The sequence below is a fragment of the Salvia splendens genome, chromosome 13, assembly GCF_004379255.2.
Source record: "Salvia splendens isolate huo1 chromosome 13, SspV2, whole genome shotgun sequence".
Classification (NCBI taxonomy): domain Eukaryota; kingdom Viridiplantae; phylum Streptophyta; class Magnoliopsida; order Lamiales; family Lamiaceae; genus Salvia; species Salvia splendens.
The window spans coordinates 2,764,294-2,784,484 of NC_056044.1; the positions used below are offsets into that span (position 1 = coordinate 2,764,294).

A 20,191-nucleotide genomic window follows, 5' to 3' on the forward strand; every position below is an offset into this window, starting at 1 on the left:
TGTGTATATATTACGTGCATGGTATTGATAAAATGCAAACTCATATATTGTACAAACTATAAACTATAATCTGGACCGTTAAAAAATATCAATAGATGACAAAATAGTAGCAACAGAAAATGTTAACTCAGTGTCAACACAGCATCAATCGTTGACACTGTATTGACATTTTATGTTGTTATTATTTTGTCATCTGTTGACATTTTCTAATGGTCCAGATCATGATTTGAAGTTTGTACAATATTTAGAGTTTGCATTTTATTATATTTCATTATGTGCATTCATACCCATTCCAATCAAAACGTAAAAATTTCTAATTTCGATAGGCAAATATTTGTATAAATACAGGTATTCTCAGACCTAAAACTATGAATTTTAACAACTTTTAATCATGATGAAATATTCAAATTTTCTATTTGTAATATGTTATTGATTTGGTGCAGCCAAATTTCAAAAAATGTCGTGATTGGGTTATTTGATAAATTTATTGAGAAAAACGATAAAATTCACGACTTGTCTGGTACTTGTAAATCCATGATTTTCCTAGCAATTTGTCCTAAAATTTATTAATTATGATCAATATTTAATTTTCATACATTCAATTCCAATGGAATTAACTCAATTTTCCCTATCTCACCGTTCTTCAGTAGAGATTTTTGTTTATCGAAACAAATGCTTATATATAATGTCTCAACTCAAATTCCAAATAATAATCTGATCTGTGAAAGCTTATTCAAGATATATAAAGTTTTGTGACAAGCTTTGCAAATATCATCTCACTTCAATTATTTGCCAAAAACTTTACCTAAGGCTTCATATAAAACACCCTCCAAAGCGAAAGCAACACACCTAGCTAGGGTTTTTCAAACACATAATTTCACCAAGAAAAGAATAGTCAAATAAACAAATAAAACTTATTATATGCACACCAGTCTCATAGAATAACACATCTAGCAACAATAACAACAATAAATACAAGATTCAGCTGTCAAAACACCACCAATCACCAAAATCAGCAGCAGCAGCAGCTCTCATTCAAAATACAACCAACACCACAAGGCAGAGGAAGCCGTGACGACGACGACGAAAACAACGTCGTCACGGCCCCAATCTGTAAGGCCCATCACCCAAGTAATGGCCCTCCATGTAAAGCCCTGGCCCAGCCTGGGGGTGCTGAAGCCCATCCATCCCCATGAACTGCATATCCTCGGACGGCTTCCAATGCCTTTTCCTCTGGTTGATGAACCAGTTGTTTATCTGCTTCTGGTCAAGCCCTGTCGATTCCGCCAGCGCCAGCTTCTCCGACTCCTGCACCAATACTCATATTCAACACGACGATGATGACGGTGAAAATGATGATGAAAACGATATGTATACCGAAGGATAAGGCCATTTGTAGTGAAGCTCCCACCAGCTGAGGAGCTTCTGCCTCGCGTCTTTGGGGAGTTTCCCTTTCTTCTTCTTCTTCGAGAGCTCCTGCTTGAGGCTGCTCAGGTAGCCACTATACTTTTTCAGGAGGTGGTTCTTTAGCTCCCGGTCCTCGGCTCTTGGATCGATCTTTGCAACTTCTGTCGACTCTCCCGCGCTGTCTTCGTGCTCTTCTTCGGACGAGGCCCCACCCTCGTATTTTTCCTCTTTTGGAAAAAAGCAAAGAACACATGTGTTAGAAGTTAGAACGTTGGAGTAGATTTTATACACTCAATAACCATAACCGAACAAGTTAGATTTGTTAGTATTTTGTTAGCTATAATATAGTACATAACAATATAACTTCCAATTGATCCTAAAATGAAGGGAAAAATCATTTCCATCGTTTCTAATTAAACCGATACAATACTTTAAAACGAAATATATCTAACTAAATTGCCAAGAATATAAATATCAATTAAAAACAAATAAGAACATAAAAATTGCCAAAAGAGAAACCAAAGATTTCCAATAAGGAATACTTTTCCCCTTCTCAATGATTGTACATACTATAAACAGAATGGATGTGCATCGATTTCACCTTGATTTGCAATTTATTTTATTTTTCCGAAAAGATTGCCATTCACAATTTAGTACTCCAACTTTGTATAGAGTTTACATAATTTGGCAATTAGTGATTAAAAAAAGTGATGAAACACCAGACTAAATCAATAAATATGTATATGGGAAAGAAAATCAAATGATTATGTATCTTTTTATAGTATACCCTCGTGATTAGGGTTTTATCTTTTACTCCTCCATGCTCAAAAGAGAGTACTAATATCGAAATAAATGAAGTTTGGAGCATTTGGGCACTAGTGACAAAGCGTTGGAAAATGATTGTATCAGTCAAGGTTTTTGTTCTCTAGGAAAATACTAGCAATCAAAAAAGTCAGTAATAAATGAAATGAAAGGTGTAATTCCTTGCACACAGAGGAGAGAGAAAGAGAGTCAAAACACATTTCGGATAGTGGCCAGTTTCAACTACCAGTTTTGCACTGCACATCATAAATCTGAGCAATATTATCACTGGATATCTTATCTGTCACTAATTAAACTCCACTAATCATACTTCATCTATCTTCACTCCACCAAAATAGAGAGAGATAAAATACCAGAGTTTTTGGTGAGAAGGCTGAGCTGCTTCTCAATCCGTCGCATAAACTCCATGGCTTCATGAATCGGCTTCGTCAGCTCCTCTCTATACTTCACTAACATATCATAATATGCTTCCTGCAATTCCCACCAAATCCAATCCCTTAATTTTGAATTTTTTTATGCCCAAAAATTGTGAAATTTGGTCGTTATAGAAATCGCAAAGTTTGGATTTGGTCACAGTGAATGAATTGCTAAGAATTTAGAGTTAATTTTTTTATATATATGATATTTAAAGTTGCAGACGAAACAGAATTTGATTATTTTTTTTATAATTTGCTTTATGTATAGAGAGAGATTCACCATGAACTGGTCGAGTTCCGGATCCTTGGAAACATCTCTCCCGGCCGCCGCCGCAGCTCGCTGGCTCGCCTCAAACTCCTGCCGAACCGCCGCCAGCCGCGCCACCACATCCGGCGGCGCTCCAACCTGTGCAAATTTTAGTTTTAAGACTTGAAAAATAATGCATGTAAATTGAAAATTAAAAAACAAATACATATCTCTCTCTCTCTCTAAAAATATCTAACCTTTTGGCAGTCCATGTAAGCATCCAATAGGCTCGAATACTGAGGGTGGGCGATAATTTTAGCCTTGATAGACTCCGCTTCGCCGGAATCGTGATTCTCCTGCCTCCGGTCGTGGCGGCGGCGGTAGTCCTCCGCCGCCTCCGGAGCGTAGTGAAACCGCGACGCGTGATTTCGCGATTCAGTTTTGACCGTTGGATGCTGATGCTGCGGTTCCGAATGATCGTAGCAATCTGGCGATTGGATGTGGAAGGCGTTCCTTCCATACACTGAGGAGTCTCCGTACACAAAATTGCACCTCGAATTCGAGCTCCCGCTCATCTCATGATTGTATTCCTCCATTAGAGAGAGAGAATTGAGATCGGAAAATACAGAAAATGGAGAAGAAGACGAGAAATGAAACCCTAGGTAGAATCTGAATCAAATCAAGTGAATCGGAGATATTTTGTGTGTTGTGAGAGTGGAGGAGGAGGAGGAGAGCGTTGTGGCAGCATGGAGGTGAAGTGCGGCGGAGGGAGGGCGGAGGTGCGGTGGTTGACAAGACGGAGATTTGTTGAGTGAAATTGGGAGAATTATTGGAAAGGAAAGATGACAGTACCCGCTTTGACAAGAAGCGATTGACAACTGAAGCAGTTTTTTTTGTTTTCTTTTCCTTGTTTCCCACTTACTTAGTTTCATAACTACACTTTATTCTAAATAAATAGGGATTAATTAACACTAATTAAATATCCTTAAGAAAGGTGTTGCGATTCGTTGAACATGACATGTTTTTACTATGCAAGAGTGTAAAACTTTTTATGAAATTAAAATTAGGATTTTTGAGGTTAAAACTTATTTTTACCAGCCATTGGAGTCCAATTGACATTCTTTCACTTTACAATTTTTTTATCTTATTTTTATTTATAAATAACTTTATTAATCAATTTCATTTTTTACAATGCTGAATCGCATTATTTTTTCATAGTATAAACAAAGTATTATCAGTGGTCATTATCGTGCTAAAATATATGCTATGAATAGTGTAAGTGAAAATAAAATTGTGGAAAAGCAGTTGTGAATTAAGTGACTTTCAGTCAAATTCATTATCACCTGGATAAATTAATTCGATAGTTGGTAGAAATATTAGTTGATTTAATTAATACTACTCCCTCGTTATATTTTGTGCGTAAAGAGTAGAGGGTAAAGTAAGAGAAATGGAATAAAGTTGAGATATAGGTGTTTTCATATTAAGTAATGAGTCATTTTGATTTGGACAAGCTAAAAAGAAAATAGATCATCTTCCGTATGAGAAGGGAGTAGTTAGTACAATGAAGTTTTACATTGATTAGACTGATTAAAAGAGAATAAACTATAGCTTATCAAAATATAAGAAATCGTATTGTTTGGATTGGATAAATAAGAATATTTTCAACTATATAAAATAAAGAGAGAAAAATTGAGTGTATGACAAAAGTTCTGTTGGTTATAATCTGGTCTACATTAGTTTTTTAATTAAGATTCCGCGCAATACCAATATGATGGTTATGAAAGTTTAAACTAATCTCTCTATCCCTCGTGTAAGAGAAGTAAAATGTAGGTATTTATTATATTACCTTCATTATAACTATGATTAATTTTTGAATATGCGGACCCATTGAAGCAAGAGGTGACATTTCCTATCATTTCATTGCTCCCTTTTATCAGCTTTAATTTCCCTCTCTTCACTTCTATGTCAATACAACGCATTTCTAATCTTGCATTGAGATATGACACCCCCATGTTTTCTTGTCACTCTCTCTCTCTCTCTCATCGCACAATCGTAGCCGCCGGTATATCTACGTTTTAACAGTACACGACGCGTATTTTAAAGCAAAATATAATGCCTAATCCAACAGTAAAATGAGTAATCCCTAAGGGCATCCACCATAGGACGCCCGATGCGTGTCATCGTCTGCGGGCGTCATTGTCCGCCCCATTGTGAGTGTCCGCCATCGTCCGCGCCCTACGCCCACGCCTGATGCATCGTCCGCGGTTGAAGTGCGGACGATGGCTTATTGTCCCCGCCATTGTGGGCTCGGCGGACGATGGGTGCGGACGATAGACCATCGTCCGCGCCATCAGGCGCCCCATTGCGGGATCGGTAGACGATGGTCGCGGACGATGCCACGCGTTTTTTATTTTTATTTTTATTTTTATTTAAACCTCGTTTCTCATTCACTTGTTCAATGCGCAACCAACAAGACCATGCGCAACTCATGAACGACATGGTTGAAGAAATGTGGGCCCGTAACCGCCGTCGTTGATTTTGCGTATTTTTTAAAATTCGTATTGTAATGTATTATTTTTTATATATGAAATGAAGTTTTTCTCAATTTTTTGTTATTTAAATATTTAAATAAAATAAAATGCTTATAGCGCGCCTTAGAGCGCCCCATTGCAGAGGGTATGGGGATAAAACTGCTGACGTAGCGCGCCATAGGGCGCGCCTTAGGGTGCCCCATTGTAGATGCCCTAACAAAGCAACAAATAAGTATAATTAATTAAAAGCATCTAGCAAGAATCCAACAAGACAAATGGCTAATCCTACAGTAAAATGTTACGTGGTTTAGCATCTTTCACATAATGAAACCATTTACTTTAATTGGTCCAGCTGCTAAGCATTATTAATCGGCTAATCCAATCCTAATCCTTTTTTAGTTCAAGTAATGATGAACACTTTTTTATTACTTGAACAGGAAAGGCAGTTAAGTCTACAGGAGAATTGACTAAAATTAGGAAGATAATTAATTAGGAGATGCATCCCTTTCTAGGTTTTGACATGATATCAAGGTTTATATAATTAATTAATATGCTACATGTCGATGATTTTCTTTTCCTTTTCATCTTTAATGGTTTTACTTTTGTTTTTGCTGCCGATAAATTCTACTAATATGCTTTCTAGTAGAAATCTAATCAAAGGTATATAGATAATTGAAAGCACACATTGGAAATCAAATATAATCATATTGTTTGATTGTCTAACTAGTATTCCTAAGGCCAAGAATTTTACAATTTTATTCGTATTAAACGTTAGAGAAATTTGCTCATTTGGTCCTTCCGATAATTTTGAAATCAATCGAAAAAACTACGTATTAATTTTGGATTTTAATATAGTAGAATGATAGAGTCACGGATAAGATCATTAAGCAATTCTGTAAATATAGACATACGTTACATTATGGTAGTATTATTTTGTGAGTTAATGAATACAGAGTAAAGTAAAAGAGAAGAAAAAGTAGAGATAGTATTGTTTCCATTTTTGGAAACATTTCTTTTTAAATGAGACAGACCAAAAAGGAAAACGTTTTGTTTCTAATGGGACAGAGAGAGTATATTTTTTTATTGGAGTAATGAGCTAATAACTAATTAAATTATACTCCCTCAGTTCCATAGTAATGGAGGTGTTTCTTTTGGGCACGGAGATTAAGAAAAATTGTGTTAGGTGAGTTAAGTAAATGAAGAGTAAAGTGGGAAATGAAAAATGTAGAGAGATGAATAGAGAATAAAGTAAGAGAGCGTAAAATAAGTGTGAAAAAATATGTTGACTTTTACTAAAAATGGAAATGACTTTATTAATGTGGAACAGATGGAGTATGATTTAATCTCATCAATCAAATAAAAGATATGTAATAAGGTCATCCACAATAGGAATAGCCCAGCAATAGCTCAGCCATAGCCTAGCCACAAACTCCTTCTGCCACGTCATCAACACTAAAAATCCTCCTGCCACATCATAAATAGCCCAGCCATAGCCTAGCCACATCATAAATAGCCCACCCACATCAATAGCCACATCACTCAAAATTATGTATAAAACAAATAATTAACAATCACACAAAATACGCAATTTAATTTACGATACATATACGAGAAAATTCAATAATATTATTAAAATTTAAAAAGTACATTAATTAAAAAAAATTACATAATTAACAAAAAAACTACTGCCGTGCAATCCTCCGCGCCCATAACTCTTCAATTAAATCATTTTGGAGTCGAATATGAGCTTTCGTTTGGCGCATGTCGGGCTAGTCGCGTATATATAGTGTTTCGGAAATAAAAAAAATTAAAAATTCGCGCTAGGCGGTGCGCTAGGCGATCCGGACGCTGCAATAGCGCCTAGCGGATCGCCTAGCGCCACGGAACCGCCGAGCGCTAGGCGGTTTTTTCCGCGAAAATCGCTGGGCGGCTGCAATAGACCGCCTAGCGCCGGCGCTCGGCTAAGCGGTGCGCTAGGCGCTATTGTGGATGCTCTAAGAGTACTATAATCGTACAAAACTAAATTGTACATTTAACTTTACTCATGTGAAGGAGTCGTCATTGTACGGTGTTTATAAATTAAAAGCACATAAAATACGATTATTGATAATTATCACAAAAAAATAAATACTCACTTAAAAATAAAATACTGAGTGGTGCAGAGAGTGGAGGTGGGAGTGGGCCCCCACCTATCCTATCTGGAGTCGAGCGCGCGAAAACAGCGCGGGAGCTGTCCCCCAACATACCTACAACTCCTATACCATCAATCTTTTTCATTAATATATTTAAATTCGAAACACTACTGTGATTACCTCAGAAAGTAAAAATTTATTAAAGTCTCTAACCTAGAAATATTTTAGATCAAATGATTTTTTAAGTTATGCAATATTTTATAATGAGAATTTGCTAATCAAATTAGAGATTAATATTATGAATAAGGGGTTAGGTTCCCAAGTGAAACAATACGTTTCAATTAATCAATATTCAAATGAGAAATCGAATTAATTCATTTATAATTGTTGATTGAAAGGTGATCAATTTTATTTTTTTGTCGGCGATTAAAAGTTTCGGTTTATCATTTCGGTTCATTTAATATTAAGAGCGTCAGTTTACTTTTATTATTAATAGTAAATGGGGTTCACATTTCACTAACTAATAAAAGTATTATTTATATTTTATTGTAAAATTATACTCCCTCTGTTCCATGTTAATAGAGTCATTTTTTTATTTTGAGAAGTTTTAAGTTAATTGAGTCATTTCTATTTTTGGCAAAAATAATTCTCCTTATTACTTTATTATCTCTTCATCTCTCTTACTTTATTTTTTCTTACTTTTTTCACCATTCATTTAACACACTATTATTAAACTATGTGCCAAAAAGAAATGTCTCTACTGATAAGGAACGGAGGAAGTACTATATAAAAATGAGATTCTAATTCCATTATCATTTTTCTACATATTAATTTTGATGTTTATTAAAATATGTATGAACTTACCAGTACTTACAATCATAGATAGAGAAAATATTACTACTATATTTATCACTTGTGTAAATTAAAAAATATTTATACAAGTAAATAGTCATGAATTTAGCATATGGACACAATATAAATTATATATTCTGCAATTGTATCTAATCAAAAAAGTTATTACAACTGTTGATTTGATGGTGGTGGAACCATATTCATTGGACATCGGTAAATATTTTAAAACTTTAAATAGGCGATGTTTAGATAGTTAAACATATTTCTTTATTTTCTTTTCCTTCTATAATAGATGATACATTTAAGAAATTAAATTTAAGAGATATTATTTTATCACTTTTGTATATTAAGTAGAAGAAAAAATAGTAGTACTATATTTATATAAATGTGAGAGAATTTTTTTTAAAAAAAATACAACATCATTTATGGGGCAAACTAGAAAGGATAGTGTGACATTTATTATTAGAGACGGAGGAAATATATGAGTACATAGAGATATTTTTATCTAAAAAGAAAATGACTCATTTTAGTTGATACATTTCGAAAAGGAATATAAGTTGTTTATGATAAGGCGGAGGAAGTAATATTTTGTTATACCGGAGGAAGTAATATTTTGTTATACTCCATTCATTATTTAATATTGTTCCCAAAATTGGAAAGTAAAATTTGGGATGTACTCATTCCGTCCCCCAATAACTGACACCGATTAACTTGACATGTTTTAAGAAAATATAGTGGAAAGTAAGTGGAAAAAGTTAATGTAACGTGAGTCCTATTTTTATATATTAATTTTATAATAAAATGTGAGTGTAATGAGTTAATAAAATGTAGTGTCTATTACTAAAAATAGTAAGTAAGGGTGTTAATTAATTGAAAATGGAAAAAAAAAAGAACATTAGGGTCAATTAATAGAGGGCCTATGCAGTATTAAAATGATAGAAAGAGCCGTTATATTACAAAAGGAGGGAGTAGTAATACTGTATTCGAATGTATTCTGATTTCAAGATTTATTTGGGATGCATTATCCATCTATTGGAGAATTAATTCTACAAGAGAAATAATTAAATCTTTGAAATATAATCTTAAGCTTATGAGCCACATATGTCAAATTCGAGATTATCTGGTTGAGAAGTTGCAAGGAATTCCATTATAAAGATTATGTTCCTCTTTTACCTAACATATTGATACGCAAACGCATAATATGCTTAATATCAACTAAAACATCTTACTGTGCCCATGGTTACATGATTACTACTCTATATATTACATATTGTAGAATCTATTTATTGGTAACCTCTGGTTATTATGCTTAATATCAACTAAAACATCTTACTGTGCCCATGGTTACATGATTACTACTCTATATATTACATATTGTAGAATCTATTTATTGGTAACCTCTGGTTAATTTAATGCATATGAGGTACCAAACTCTTTTTTTTTTATTTTTAGATCATTAATTATTTAGATACTTATATAACTATTTTGAAGTATTTGGTATCATAGTTAACCTATCATGCTAGGCTGTGTTTTTCATTATGGCCTGTCCAAGCCTGCAGAATTTTCCTCAAAACACAGCGATATGCATCTCACAAATTTGGTCGGGTGGCATTTCTACCTCGTTTATTTACCCTTGCATCAATCTTCCATAGGCGAAGTCCAAATACAAAATTAAATAAACTTTACACGTTATTTATTTCTGGTAATTTTATTAAAATTACCCCATTGTTTAAGAGTTCAATCTAATAACAATATCCAATATAAGCAATAAATAAATTTAACAGATTTCAAATGCAGTAATTGCAAAGAGTTGTCTATTTTCTGTTACAAATCAAGGATGATATAGAGGCGCGGGATAGCAAAATAATCACGAAATTAGAGATGGATTTGGAGGAAATAATTAGCTGAGAAGCCGATGTTAGAGGTTTCGACGTTTCTAAGAGAATGTTTTGGTCAGTGGAATTATTGGAAGGTTTGATGTTCTAGAGAATGTTTTGTCAATTGTAGTTAAAGTGTTTGATGAAATGACTGTTTTGATTTTGCTATATTTATGCTTTCAGAGTTATGATTTTTTTGGCAACTCTAACATGATTGATGCTTCAAATCTGTGCAGTGATCAAAACTGGAGATATGCGGCGAAGCAATTTGTGAAGGTTTATCCTAGCGAAGTTGTTGTGCTTTATGAGTTCGATGTTGTCTGATTTTGCCTTTTCTTTTGTTTGATTGTGTTATTGCCTATTCGTTTCCATTGTTGTTCATTATCATCAAGCAAAATGCAAATTCTTGATGTTATAGTTTAGTTTCGATGTCCAAGGTCTCAGGGCTTATTGATTGTGGTAAATTTTGTGTATTGAATTATTGAAAGTTAAGAATGCCTCAATGATGACATATAACTGATGAGGCTTCTTAGTTTGTTATGAGTAACTACTTGAGTCGAAACAAGCTTGGTCTCATCTGCGGTGCTAAGTTATTTTATGATACAATGCAAACGGCAAGGGCACTTTATCGTCTTTTACATATAAATCTTCTCTTCGTTGGTGCTTTAGAACTTCTCGAAATGTAGTAACATAGTGTTTAGCTCTATTGCTCGAGCACGGAATAATGCACATCTTATTAGTGCTCATGAGATTACATAATTCTGTACTAGATAGACCTTGATTAATCGAAATTCTGAAGCTATGTTTATTTTAGTATTCTTTCAAATAAAACTTGTTTTACTGTCATTGCTAGAAAGTAGATGAATGAAGCCAAAAGCTTTAAATGTAATGTTTCAAATCAAGTTGGTATATCCAGGCAGTGAATCCAACGCTTCAATGTTGACACTCGGTGGAGTTGACGCTATGGGGAAGAGATTAGCCGATGAGGTCTGTTTATATCCTACAAAAGAGACTTTTTTTCATTATATATCGTAATCTCCACATGAATCATCAATATATGATCACCTTAGTTCTTGTTTTCACCTTCTATCCATCAAGCATAAATGACTAGGTCACTAGAGCCTTCACTAGATCAAAATCTCCTTTAGAAATACAGCTTAAATCATCATTTTAATGACTGAATCTCTAGCTGATTTCTGCTGTTGTTTGTCATTCAAATCTTGAGAAGAATTCTTTTGTGGGTCACTCTCTTATGCTGTGCTTTACCAACAAGATTTGACAAGAAAAGATTCTGACAAAAATGGCGAATGTAGAGAAAACAAGAGGGATAATAGCTGGACTTGAACCTATGAATTTCATGACCTCCGTAACACCTCGTCTTTGAGCTAGAGGTCGCAGACAGGTTGTCCTTGTTAGATGTCTTCTCTTTCACTCAGAATGGATTTATTGCAATTTTCTTGGACTGTCTTATGCATCAGTTGGCCTACGATTGCTTTCGACAATGTGTACTTGATATATGCATGATCTAAAATATGCATCTCATGTGTAGATTTATCTTCTCTTTCCGAGAAATTCTATTGCACATCACATGCCTTGTACTTGATCATTTGATCGATCATTTAGATTGCTTCTATGCATGCTCGAATCATTTGCTTTCTCCAAGCTGTGATGATCAAGTTCATGTCACTTGTGAGTCGCCTTTTCTTCCAAGTGTTGAGTTTTTACATAAAACTACTGATTCTTAATCTCGTTCCAGATCTGCATTGCAGTTGTTTATAAGGTGCGGAGCCTTAGCAACCATGAACCACCAGTTTCGATCGTATCCTTGTTTTATTCGAACCATCATCATCTCTTTAAGTATATCATTTTTTCTCAGATTGGTTGCAACCATGACAGGTTTTACGCAGGTTTCAGTACAATCTACAAGGGCCTCTCGCCTACACCACGATTCAGGCAAGTAATCGGACACTATCAGGTGATCGTGTAACATATGGAGTATTGTTTTCTCGAGCCAACGAGGAATGAGTTACTGAAGTAATGGTGATTTTTGCCTATGTAGGTTCAAACTTACTTTGCATCATCTCTCATACTACAACATATGACTGTCCACTTCCAATTTAACCTCTATTGTTAATTTTGTTGAAAAGGTAATTTCTTATGTGATAAACAAATTAATTAGGCCATCCACATCCTTATCTCACTACCATCTCATCCCTTAACTATTTATGGGTCACATTGCACTTTTACCTCATCTCTTAACTAAGAGACAACACATGCAACCATCTATCTCTTAACCATCTCATCCTTTAACTATTCATTCAATTTCATTTTTTATTTTTATTTCCAACAAATTCTTAAAATACTAGAAATTAAAAATTGCACACTTAAATTATAAAAACTACGCTGCCGGTGAATCATCCCCCGAAGGTGGCCCGTTTGAGGCAGAATACCAAGTTGTCTTGCCAGATACTCGTTTAAAAAAATTAAAATTAAAATAAAAAAAATAAATTCAAACGGTAATGTTACGGTTTTAAAATTTTATTTTTAAATTTTTTTTTGGAAAATCAATTTTTTTTAAAAAAAATTATTTATTGTGTCAGCATGACGACGCCCATTCGCAGGCCGGCGAGTGGGCGTCACGCCTCGCGCCAGAGCTCGCCAGCTTCATCGAGGCGGAGGGACACACGACGTGACGGGAGGGCTGCATCACTATCTCGATGATAGCTCGTCTCTCTGAGACGAATCCGAGCCCGCATCGAGATGGCGATGCGGATGCTCTTAATTGCTTTTGGAAGACGATCTAAGATAGATCAAGGTTCTTCCTTGTTAAAATTTAGAGGCATGAACTGTATCTACCTCATACTCTAAGGTGGCGTTCGGTTGTCATGACTAATATCATGAGACTATCCATCTAGGATTAAGTTGTGAGAATATTTTAGTTGGAGGGGGAGGCTATGACTAATTATCATGAGACTATTCATCTAGGATTAAGATGTAGGATTCAATCTTATTAACCAAACATGATACATATTTAATCATAGATTTAATCTTAGCAACCGAACACCCCATAAACGTATCCTTTATATATTGGGGACATCTACCTAGAGATAGTTAAGTGTAAAAAAATTTATAACTAGAATAAGTTATATCCAAAGTGCAAAATTTGATCCCCAATAAGGTCCCCGTGCTATCAAACTTCATGATTTTTAACGATCTTTAAAATTAATAAAAAAAATGCAAAATTCTATAATTTTTAGAATAATATTTATAGCTTGTCCAATTTTTTGAATATTTACCCTTTCATTATTTCACATTTGGATTTCTTAATATAGTTTGTCCTTCACTAGTACTCCCTTCGTTCCTTCATAGTTGAGTCATTTTTCCATTTCGAGAAGTTCCTTTGTAGTTGTGTCATTTCCACATATGATAACTTTTTCTCTTTCTTATTTACTCTCTCTTACTTTATTCACTTTATACTTTATTTTTTCAACCTTTTCTTCTCTTTTATTTTTTTTATCTATTTATTTAACACACTTAATATTACTTTCTAAAATTCTGTGTCGAAAACTTTTGCCTCAAATATTAAGAAACGGAGGGGGTACTTATTATTATTAAAATATAAGGAGTACTTTAACTTTTAAGTGAGTCGTTAGTTCCCGAAAAATGTCGTAATAGAATTAATGTGTGGACATATGGGAAATTGGGCTTAGACATATAGGGTTTATGATGATTTCAATGAATATTAAAAATAGAGTGTTGATAATCAACCAAAATTTGGACAACCAAATAAGGATATATTAGTAATTTTATGTATTAGTTATATATTAAAATATTAAATGCAGTTAGTGGATATATTAAAATGACTATATTATCCTTCAGCCTTTTTCAATTTTTGAACTCCCTCCCTTTTAGGATTTTTCAAATTTGAATTTAAAGATATGGATAAAAAAGTAAAAAATTAATTCACAAATTTTTAAAACATGACCTCAATGTTCTGCACATTTCAAATTAAATTAAAGTAAGATGTACCAGAACATATTTATAATATTATGTACTGTACAAATTATATTAAAATATTAATTAATATATTATATAAAAATACTGTGTACACAATATTTTAGCACTTTTACTGTTTTTACGATTTTAAATATTGAATGTGTTGCAAAACAAAGCTAATTTGATGGTACACTAATACACAACCATAATGCTTTAAATTAAGAGAGAGAACATAATACTGTGTTTTATTTTTAAAATTCATCCAATTTTTTGGATTAATCCATTCCATCAAATATAGCTCGACCCATCCAATTATTTTGCTAGATTCATCAAATTTATCATCTTCATCAATTTTTACTTATTTTTTGGGATTCATTTTGTTAATCCTGAAAATCGACCATCCGTTCATCTTCCAATATCGAACACAATAAAAAATCCAAAAAAACAAAAAATCGAAGAGTCCCAAATCTGCAAAAATCCAACAAAATTGAAGAATATCCTAAAACTTGCATTCTCCAACTTTGAAATTATAACTTCATATCAAAAATTAAACATTGACAGCAATAAAACTCACAAACCTAAAAATAAAAATGCAATTCCCAATCAAAAATTTCAAAATCAAAATGCAGAGAACAGCAATCCATAACTCAAATGCAATTCTATCTTCAAACCCACAAACCCATATCCAAAAAGTTAAAGTCTGAAAATGGCTCAAGAAGGTAAAGACACCTCTCTTCACCGCCAAAACTCCGCCACGTCGGAGGACCATACCAAAATGGTGGGTGGCGCCGTGGCGGCGAGGTTAGAAAACCCTAGATTCCCTAATTGAAAGTTGAGGAATGAGGGAAAGAGAAGAGAAAGTGCGAATAGGGAAAAAGAAAAATGAAAGGGGCGGGCGGGGTGAGGTCTGAAGCACGAAGAGCGGTGGCGGCGTCGATCTGTTGCCGGAAATTGAAGAGTAAGAAGATCGGTGAAGGGATAGGCCGAGAGAGAAGATTGAGAGTTGAGAAAGGAAAGAATTACTTAATTAAATATTAAGTGTCATAACATGTAATTTGTTTAAGAAAAGAAAACGTGTATCTTACTAGTTACGATATACGGAGTACTTATTAACCTAAAATACATTAAAAAATATTAGTACTTAATATATTATATAAAATATAATTAAAAATTAAGTATTATAGCATCTAATTTGTTATTAAAATTCCTAATTTTTGCTAAGAAAAGAAAACGTATATCTTACTACCTATGATATACTAGTAAACTAAAATAATACTCCCTCCGTCCTAAAAAAATATGTTCATTTAGGACTGCACGAGAATTAAGAAAAAATTGGTAAAGTAAGAGAGAGGAGGTGAATGGTAGTTAAAATAGTGTTAGTGGATAGTGGAACTTATATTATTAAATAATGGAATGTACATACTTTTGTGGGACGGACGAAAATGGAAAGTGCACATATTTTTATGGGACATGGGAAGTATATAAGTATATAAAAATATTGCGTACACTTAGATCTTTTAGTAGTAGCACTATGTACGTTATTATGTACGATATATTAACCTAAATTAAATGAAAATATTAATTAATATATTAATATAAAAATATTGCGTACACTATATTTTAGCACTTTTACTATTTTATGATTTTGAATATTGAATGTGCAGCAAAACAAAGCTTATCTGAAGGTACACTAATACACAACCATAATGCTTGAAATAAGCAATAATAATATCAATGTATTATAAATTTTTTGAAGAGGTTTTTTTCTGTGAAGTTCAGACTGCAATATTTTAAAAAATCTAATTTTGAAAAGTAGAGAATTAAGTTACAAATTATTAAATTCTTAAAATCAAATTATTAGTATATCGTATATCAAATTTAATTTGTTTTATGATATAGTGAGTAAAGCTAAAAACTCTAATATTTTATAAAGCAAAGGAGAAAAAGTTAAATAGATGAGTTAGGAACATGTGATTATTTTTTTGATCTAATTTCATAAATTTAAATTTGGTAAATTGATTTGATGAATATCTACTTTGCATTGCTAAATAGCATCGAAATTTGTGAGATTAAATCTTGTAGGAGAATATATATTTATTTAATATATTAAAGTAAGAGATATCTTGTATAAAATTTTAATTAAATCAAAGTAAGATGCAATCAGTCAATAGTAACCTAACTTACATTAAAATATTAACACAACATAAATATATCAGTATTCACTGCAAAATCAGTCAATCTTGATGACAGACTGTGCTTGATCAAAATATCAAAATAATTAATTTCACTTATTCAATCATGGCGCAATGCCAGAATTGGTGGAAAGGGCGCAAATTTCATTTTGGTTAAACATTATTTAGGGGTAAGAATATAGTAACTAATAGTTGAGAATCTACGTTGAATTTGCTTTATATCATTAATTTTCTCTCTCTTTATTAGGAGTATAAGTTTTTATAAATATTCTCTCTCGTCTATTTCCATATTCCTATTTCGTCTATTGTTACGATTTTTTCTCCTTCAAAATCTGTTGGTCATCTTCCCTCTTTGGGCTCTTATTGAAAACAATTTCTCATTCATATTAGTGATGAGAAAATATATCTACAAATTGAAGGCCCCACCACAATAGGAAGCATGGAAATTAAAGGAAAACAAAATGGCAGATAAAATAACGGGAATTGAAGTTAAAAAATTGCTAGTCATGGGACGAAACAAGTTAAATACACTGATAAGCGAAAATAAATAAAAATTCACTTAGAATATACTAGTATAAAATAAATAGCCAATTATTTAAATTCTTCTTTAATTAATGCAGAATGATATATACACACCAAGTGTTCGATTAAAGTCTTAATTAATTGTTGGGGTTAATTCAACATCCACCAAGTTTTTAAACTTTTATCCTTGATTTATTGGAGTTGAGGAATGATATTTCCATCAATTTTAACTCAAAATTACTGTGCAAACAAATGGAGACTTTCACATTGCAGAATATACATAATGAAGATCACCAATTACATTAAATAGGACAAATACTAAGAAGATGATATTGAAATCATATTGCAGAAAACAAAATAAGTCCAGAGAAGAAAATAAACTACTTAGAACATTGTAAACTGAATTAAACATCGACGGAAATCAAAATAAACGAAATGCTTAGAACATAGTAGTGAACTGAATTAAACATCGCTTGAGCTATCTTGGGTTAACACCACAGGGAATAGGCTGGAAGATCCTTCTTGATCCTTTTGTGTAGTACCCAGCTTCATGTCCATAAATATATCATACAACTTCAACAAAGGAGGGTCGTCCAATAGCAAGCCATCAATTGGTTGGTCGTTACCAACCGATGAAAGCCGGCGGAACAACTCGTTCACTTCTTGCTTCAATTTTGTCTGGGCTTCTTTGAGGCTCCTGTACAAGGCTTCCAAACTTTTGGTGGGAGATGGTTCATAAAGGCTCAACTTTTGCTTCTTTGTTGGTGTTTCGTACGTCGTAGCATACTCCCTTTTCGGAGTTAGGTTCCTATTTGGGGTATTGGGTTTGGGACTTTTTGTGGGAGTATTTTTCTTGAATGGGGTATGTTTGGAGCTTTTACGATCAGCCATTGTTAACAATGAATAATGAGTGGAGTGTAGAGAATAGGACTCACTATTTATAGTTAAATATGGACTTTTGGATACCCAAAATTAGTTGTGTTTGCTTTGGAATCTACAATAAGAATGAGTGGAGTGTAGGAGTAGTGAAATATGGATGTTTGGATACTCAAAATTATTTGAGTTTTCTTTGGAATGTACAATGAAGATTAGGGCTGGGTCGATATGATATACCGTATCAAAGATTTTGTTTCGTTATCATACCGAAAATATCGATATGAAAGAATTTCATATCGTTATTGTTTCAAAAGTTCGGTATACCGAATTTTGGTATACCGAAATTTCGATATACCATTTAGAATACCTGTATACCAAAAAATATAATTTCAAAACTGAAAAATAAAACTAAAATTAATATAATTTTAACATAGTAAAATAAATTATACTACTACTATTATTATTATTATTATTATTATTATTATTATTATTAATATTATTATTATTATTATTATTATTATTATTATGGCTGCCAGTGTCAACATTTTTTTTTTCAGAAAGAGAGGGAGACGTTTGAATTCCCCCAAAATCAGTAAGGTGAATGAGAGAGGGAGACGTTTGAATTCCCCCAAAATCAGTAATCTCATCATGGCTGCCAGTGTCAACATTTTTTTTTCAGAAAGAAGAAGGGAGTAAGGTGAAGGAGAGAGGGAGACGTTTGAATTCCCCCAAAATAGCAATCCCATCATGGCTGCCAATGTCAACATTTTTTTTTCAGAAAGAAGAAGGGAGGAAGGTGAAGGAGAGAGGGAGAAGAAGACAAATGAATTTACAGCTGTGTGCATGGGTACTAACATCTATTTTTATCTAGGGAAAACTTTATATAAGTATACTACTGCTATGCAGTAATTCTTAGTAATATTTAGTGTGTTTCGAGAGATTTGGGAGTACTCAAATTTGTACTCATATTTTTTTATTTTTGGAATAATTCTATTTGCTAATTTTCTTGCATTTATAGTTCAATAATTAATTTATACTTCATAATTAACAAATTATTTTACGTATCTCCATAATATCACAATTATGTAATACTCCATCCGTCCCCAGTTTAGGAGTTAGAATAATTTATGACATGAGTTTTAAGAAATTGGTGGAGTGTGTAATAAATGAAGTGAGATGGTGGAGTGCAATGTTTTGAAAACCAGACTGGTAAGCGAACCGACAAAGCTACTAGTTCACGGTTTAACTGGTCGGACCTATTCAACCACTGGTCGGGTCGTTTTACTGTAGCATATACAATTAAATATATATTATATAAATATATAGAAATTTATAACAAGATATGGTTGAATTTTATCAAAATTTATATTTATAACATTACAATTTAGTGAATTACAATATGTTATTAAAATTAGTTCATGGTCGAACTGGCCGGCTCATCCGGTTCAATACGGCTCAATGTGCTGGCGGTTTTATGCGATGAACCGGACTGTAATGGACGCAGGTTCGCTGCCGAACCGGTCCGACCGGCCGGTGCGGTCCGGTTTTCAAGTCACTGTGTCACTTTAAGAGGTGTTGTTATTTTTACATTGCAACATTAAATCTTAATGACGAGGTTTGATTTATCTCAATCAAGACTAATGTCGTTGGTATTTCTCTTACTAACCAAATGAAACAATTGGTTACTTACATTAATAAAAAAGGTTGGATGAGAGTAAATTACTAATTGATCTATCTCGTTTGTAATATTAGATCTTAAGCATATTCAAAATTTATCTAATCAAATGCAAACGTTATTAAAGGGGTTGGATGAGAATAATCACTAATTATTAAGGCAATTAAAAAATTATTTTATCAAATCACCAATTGATCTAGTATCTATTTTGCATTATGAGATCACAATCACGACTAGGGCTGGGGAAAAATATCGAAAAAATGATCTAGTATCTATTTTGCAATATGAGATTACAATCACGATAATGCCATTAATTTGTTTTTATTACAAATCAAATAGTTACTACTACATCCGTCCCACAACAAGAGTAACATCACATTTGGTGTGAGCACGACTTTTAATAAGTACCATTTATGGTAAAAGTGAAATGTGACTCTTATTGTGGGACAAACCGAAATAGCAAAATATGACTCTTATTGCGTGACGGAGGTAGTAGATGACAATAATTCACTCATTGATCTATTTAGTTTGCGACAATTTGAAGAATGACGAGGTTTGATCTAGTTCACTTCTTATCACAAATGGAATAGTTCACTCTGATCTATCTATTTTTTGTGATATTAGACGTCAAGTATATTACAATTTG

The 20,191-nt window shown here is 33.1% G+C and overlaps 2 protein-coding genes across 18 annotated transcripts; one reads left to right on the forward strand and one right to left on the reverse strand.

The window, feature by feature from the left end:
- Positions 1-875: 875 nt before the first annotated feature.
- Positions 876-3,818, reverse strand: LOC121762842 (homeotic protein knotted-1-like). The gene is made up of 5 exons (XM_042158848.1): positions 3,150-3,818; positions 2,926-3,051; positions 2,583-2,700; positions 1,378-1,634; positions 876-1,308 (listed from the first exon to the last, which is right to left on the reverse strand). The coding sequence occupies exons 1-5, from the start codon at positions 3,486-3,488 to the stop codon at positions 1,099-1,101; spliced, it is 1,050 nt and encodes a 349-aa protein (XP_042014782.1). The 5' UTR covers positions 3,489-3,818; the 3' UTR covers positions 876-1,098.
- A 5,887-nt stretch (positions 3,819-9,705) lies between these two features.
- LOC121761499 lies at positions 9,706-15,157 on the forward strand. Of its 17 annotated transcripts, none has more exons than XR_006042010.1 (5): positions 10,238-10,379; positions 10,521-12,064; positions 12,181-12,259; positions 12,344-12,431; positions 12,885-15,157. XR_006042010.1 is itself a non-coding variant. In XM_042157144.1 (5 exons), exons 2-5 carry the CDS (start codon positions 11,149-11,151, stop codon positions 12,403-12,405), a joined length of 288 nt encoding a protein of 95 aa, XP_042013078.1. In that variant the 5' UTR covers positions 10,238-10,379; positions 10,521-11,148; the 3' UTR covers positions 12,406-12,467. The 17 variants fall into 17 exon arrangements, 4 of the variants coding, with proteins under 4 accessions (XP_042013078.1, XP_042013079.1, XP_042013076.1 ...); XR_006042015.1 differs by having other exon boundaries at positions 10,521-11,271; XM_042157144.1 differs by lacking the exon at positions 12,885-15,157 and having other exon boundaries at positions 10,521-11,271; positions 12,041-12,064; positions 12,344-12,467.
- Positions 15,158-20,191: the final 5,034 nt, after the last annotated feature.

Bases quoted from the DNA above. Each gene is read 5' to 3' on its own strand.
- LOC121761499 (XM_042157142.1), top strand. From the start codon at position 11,149: ATGAAGCCAAAAGCTTTAAATGTAATGTTTCAAATCAAGTTGGTATAT. The intron at 11,272-12,040 runs GTCTGTTTATAT...ATCTCGTTCCAG, and splicing joins GGAAGAGATTAGCCGATGAG to ATCTGCATTGCAGTTGTTTA. The intron at 12,260-12,343 runs GTGATCGTGTAA...TTGCCTATGTAG, and splicing joins AAGTAATCGGACACTATCAG to GTTCAAACTTACTTTGCATC.
- LOC121762842 (XM_042158848.1), bottom strand. From the start codon at position 3,488: ATGGAGGAATACAATCATGAGATGAGCGGGAGCTCGAATTCGAGGTGC. The intron at 3,052-3,149 runs GTTAGATATTTT...AAATTTGCACAG, and splicing joins CTTACATGGACTGCCAAAAG to GTTGGAGCGCCGCCGGATGT. The intron at 1,309-1,377 runs GTATACATATCG...GTATTGGTGCAG, and splicing joins ACAAATGGCCTTATCCTTCG to GAGTCGGAGAAGCTGGCGCT.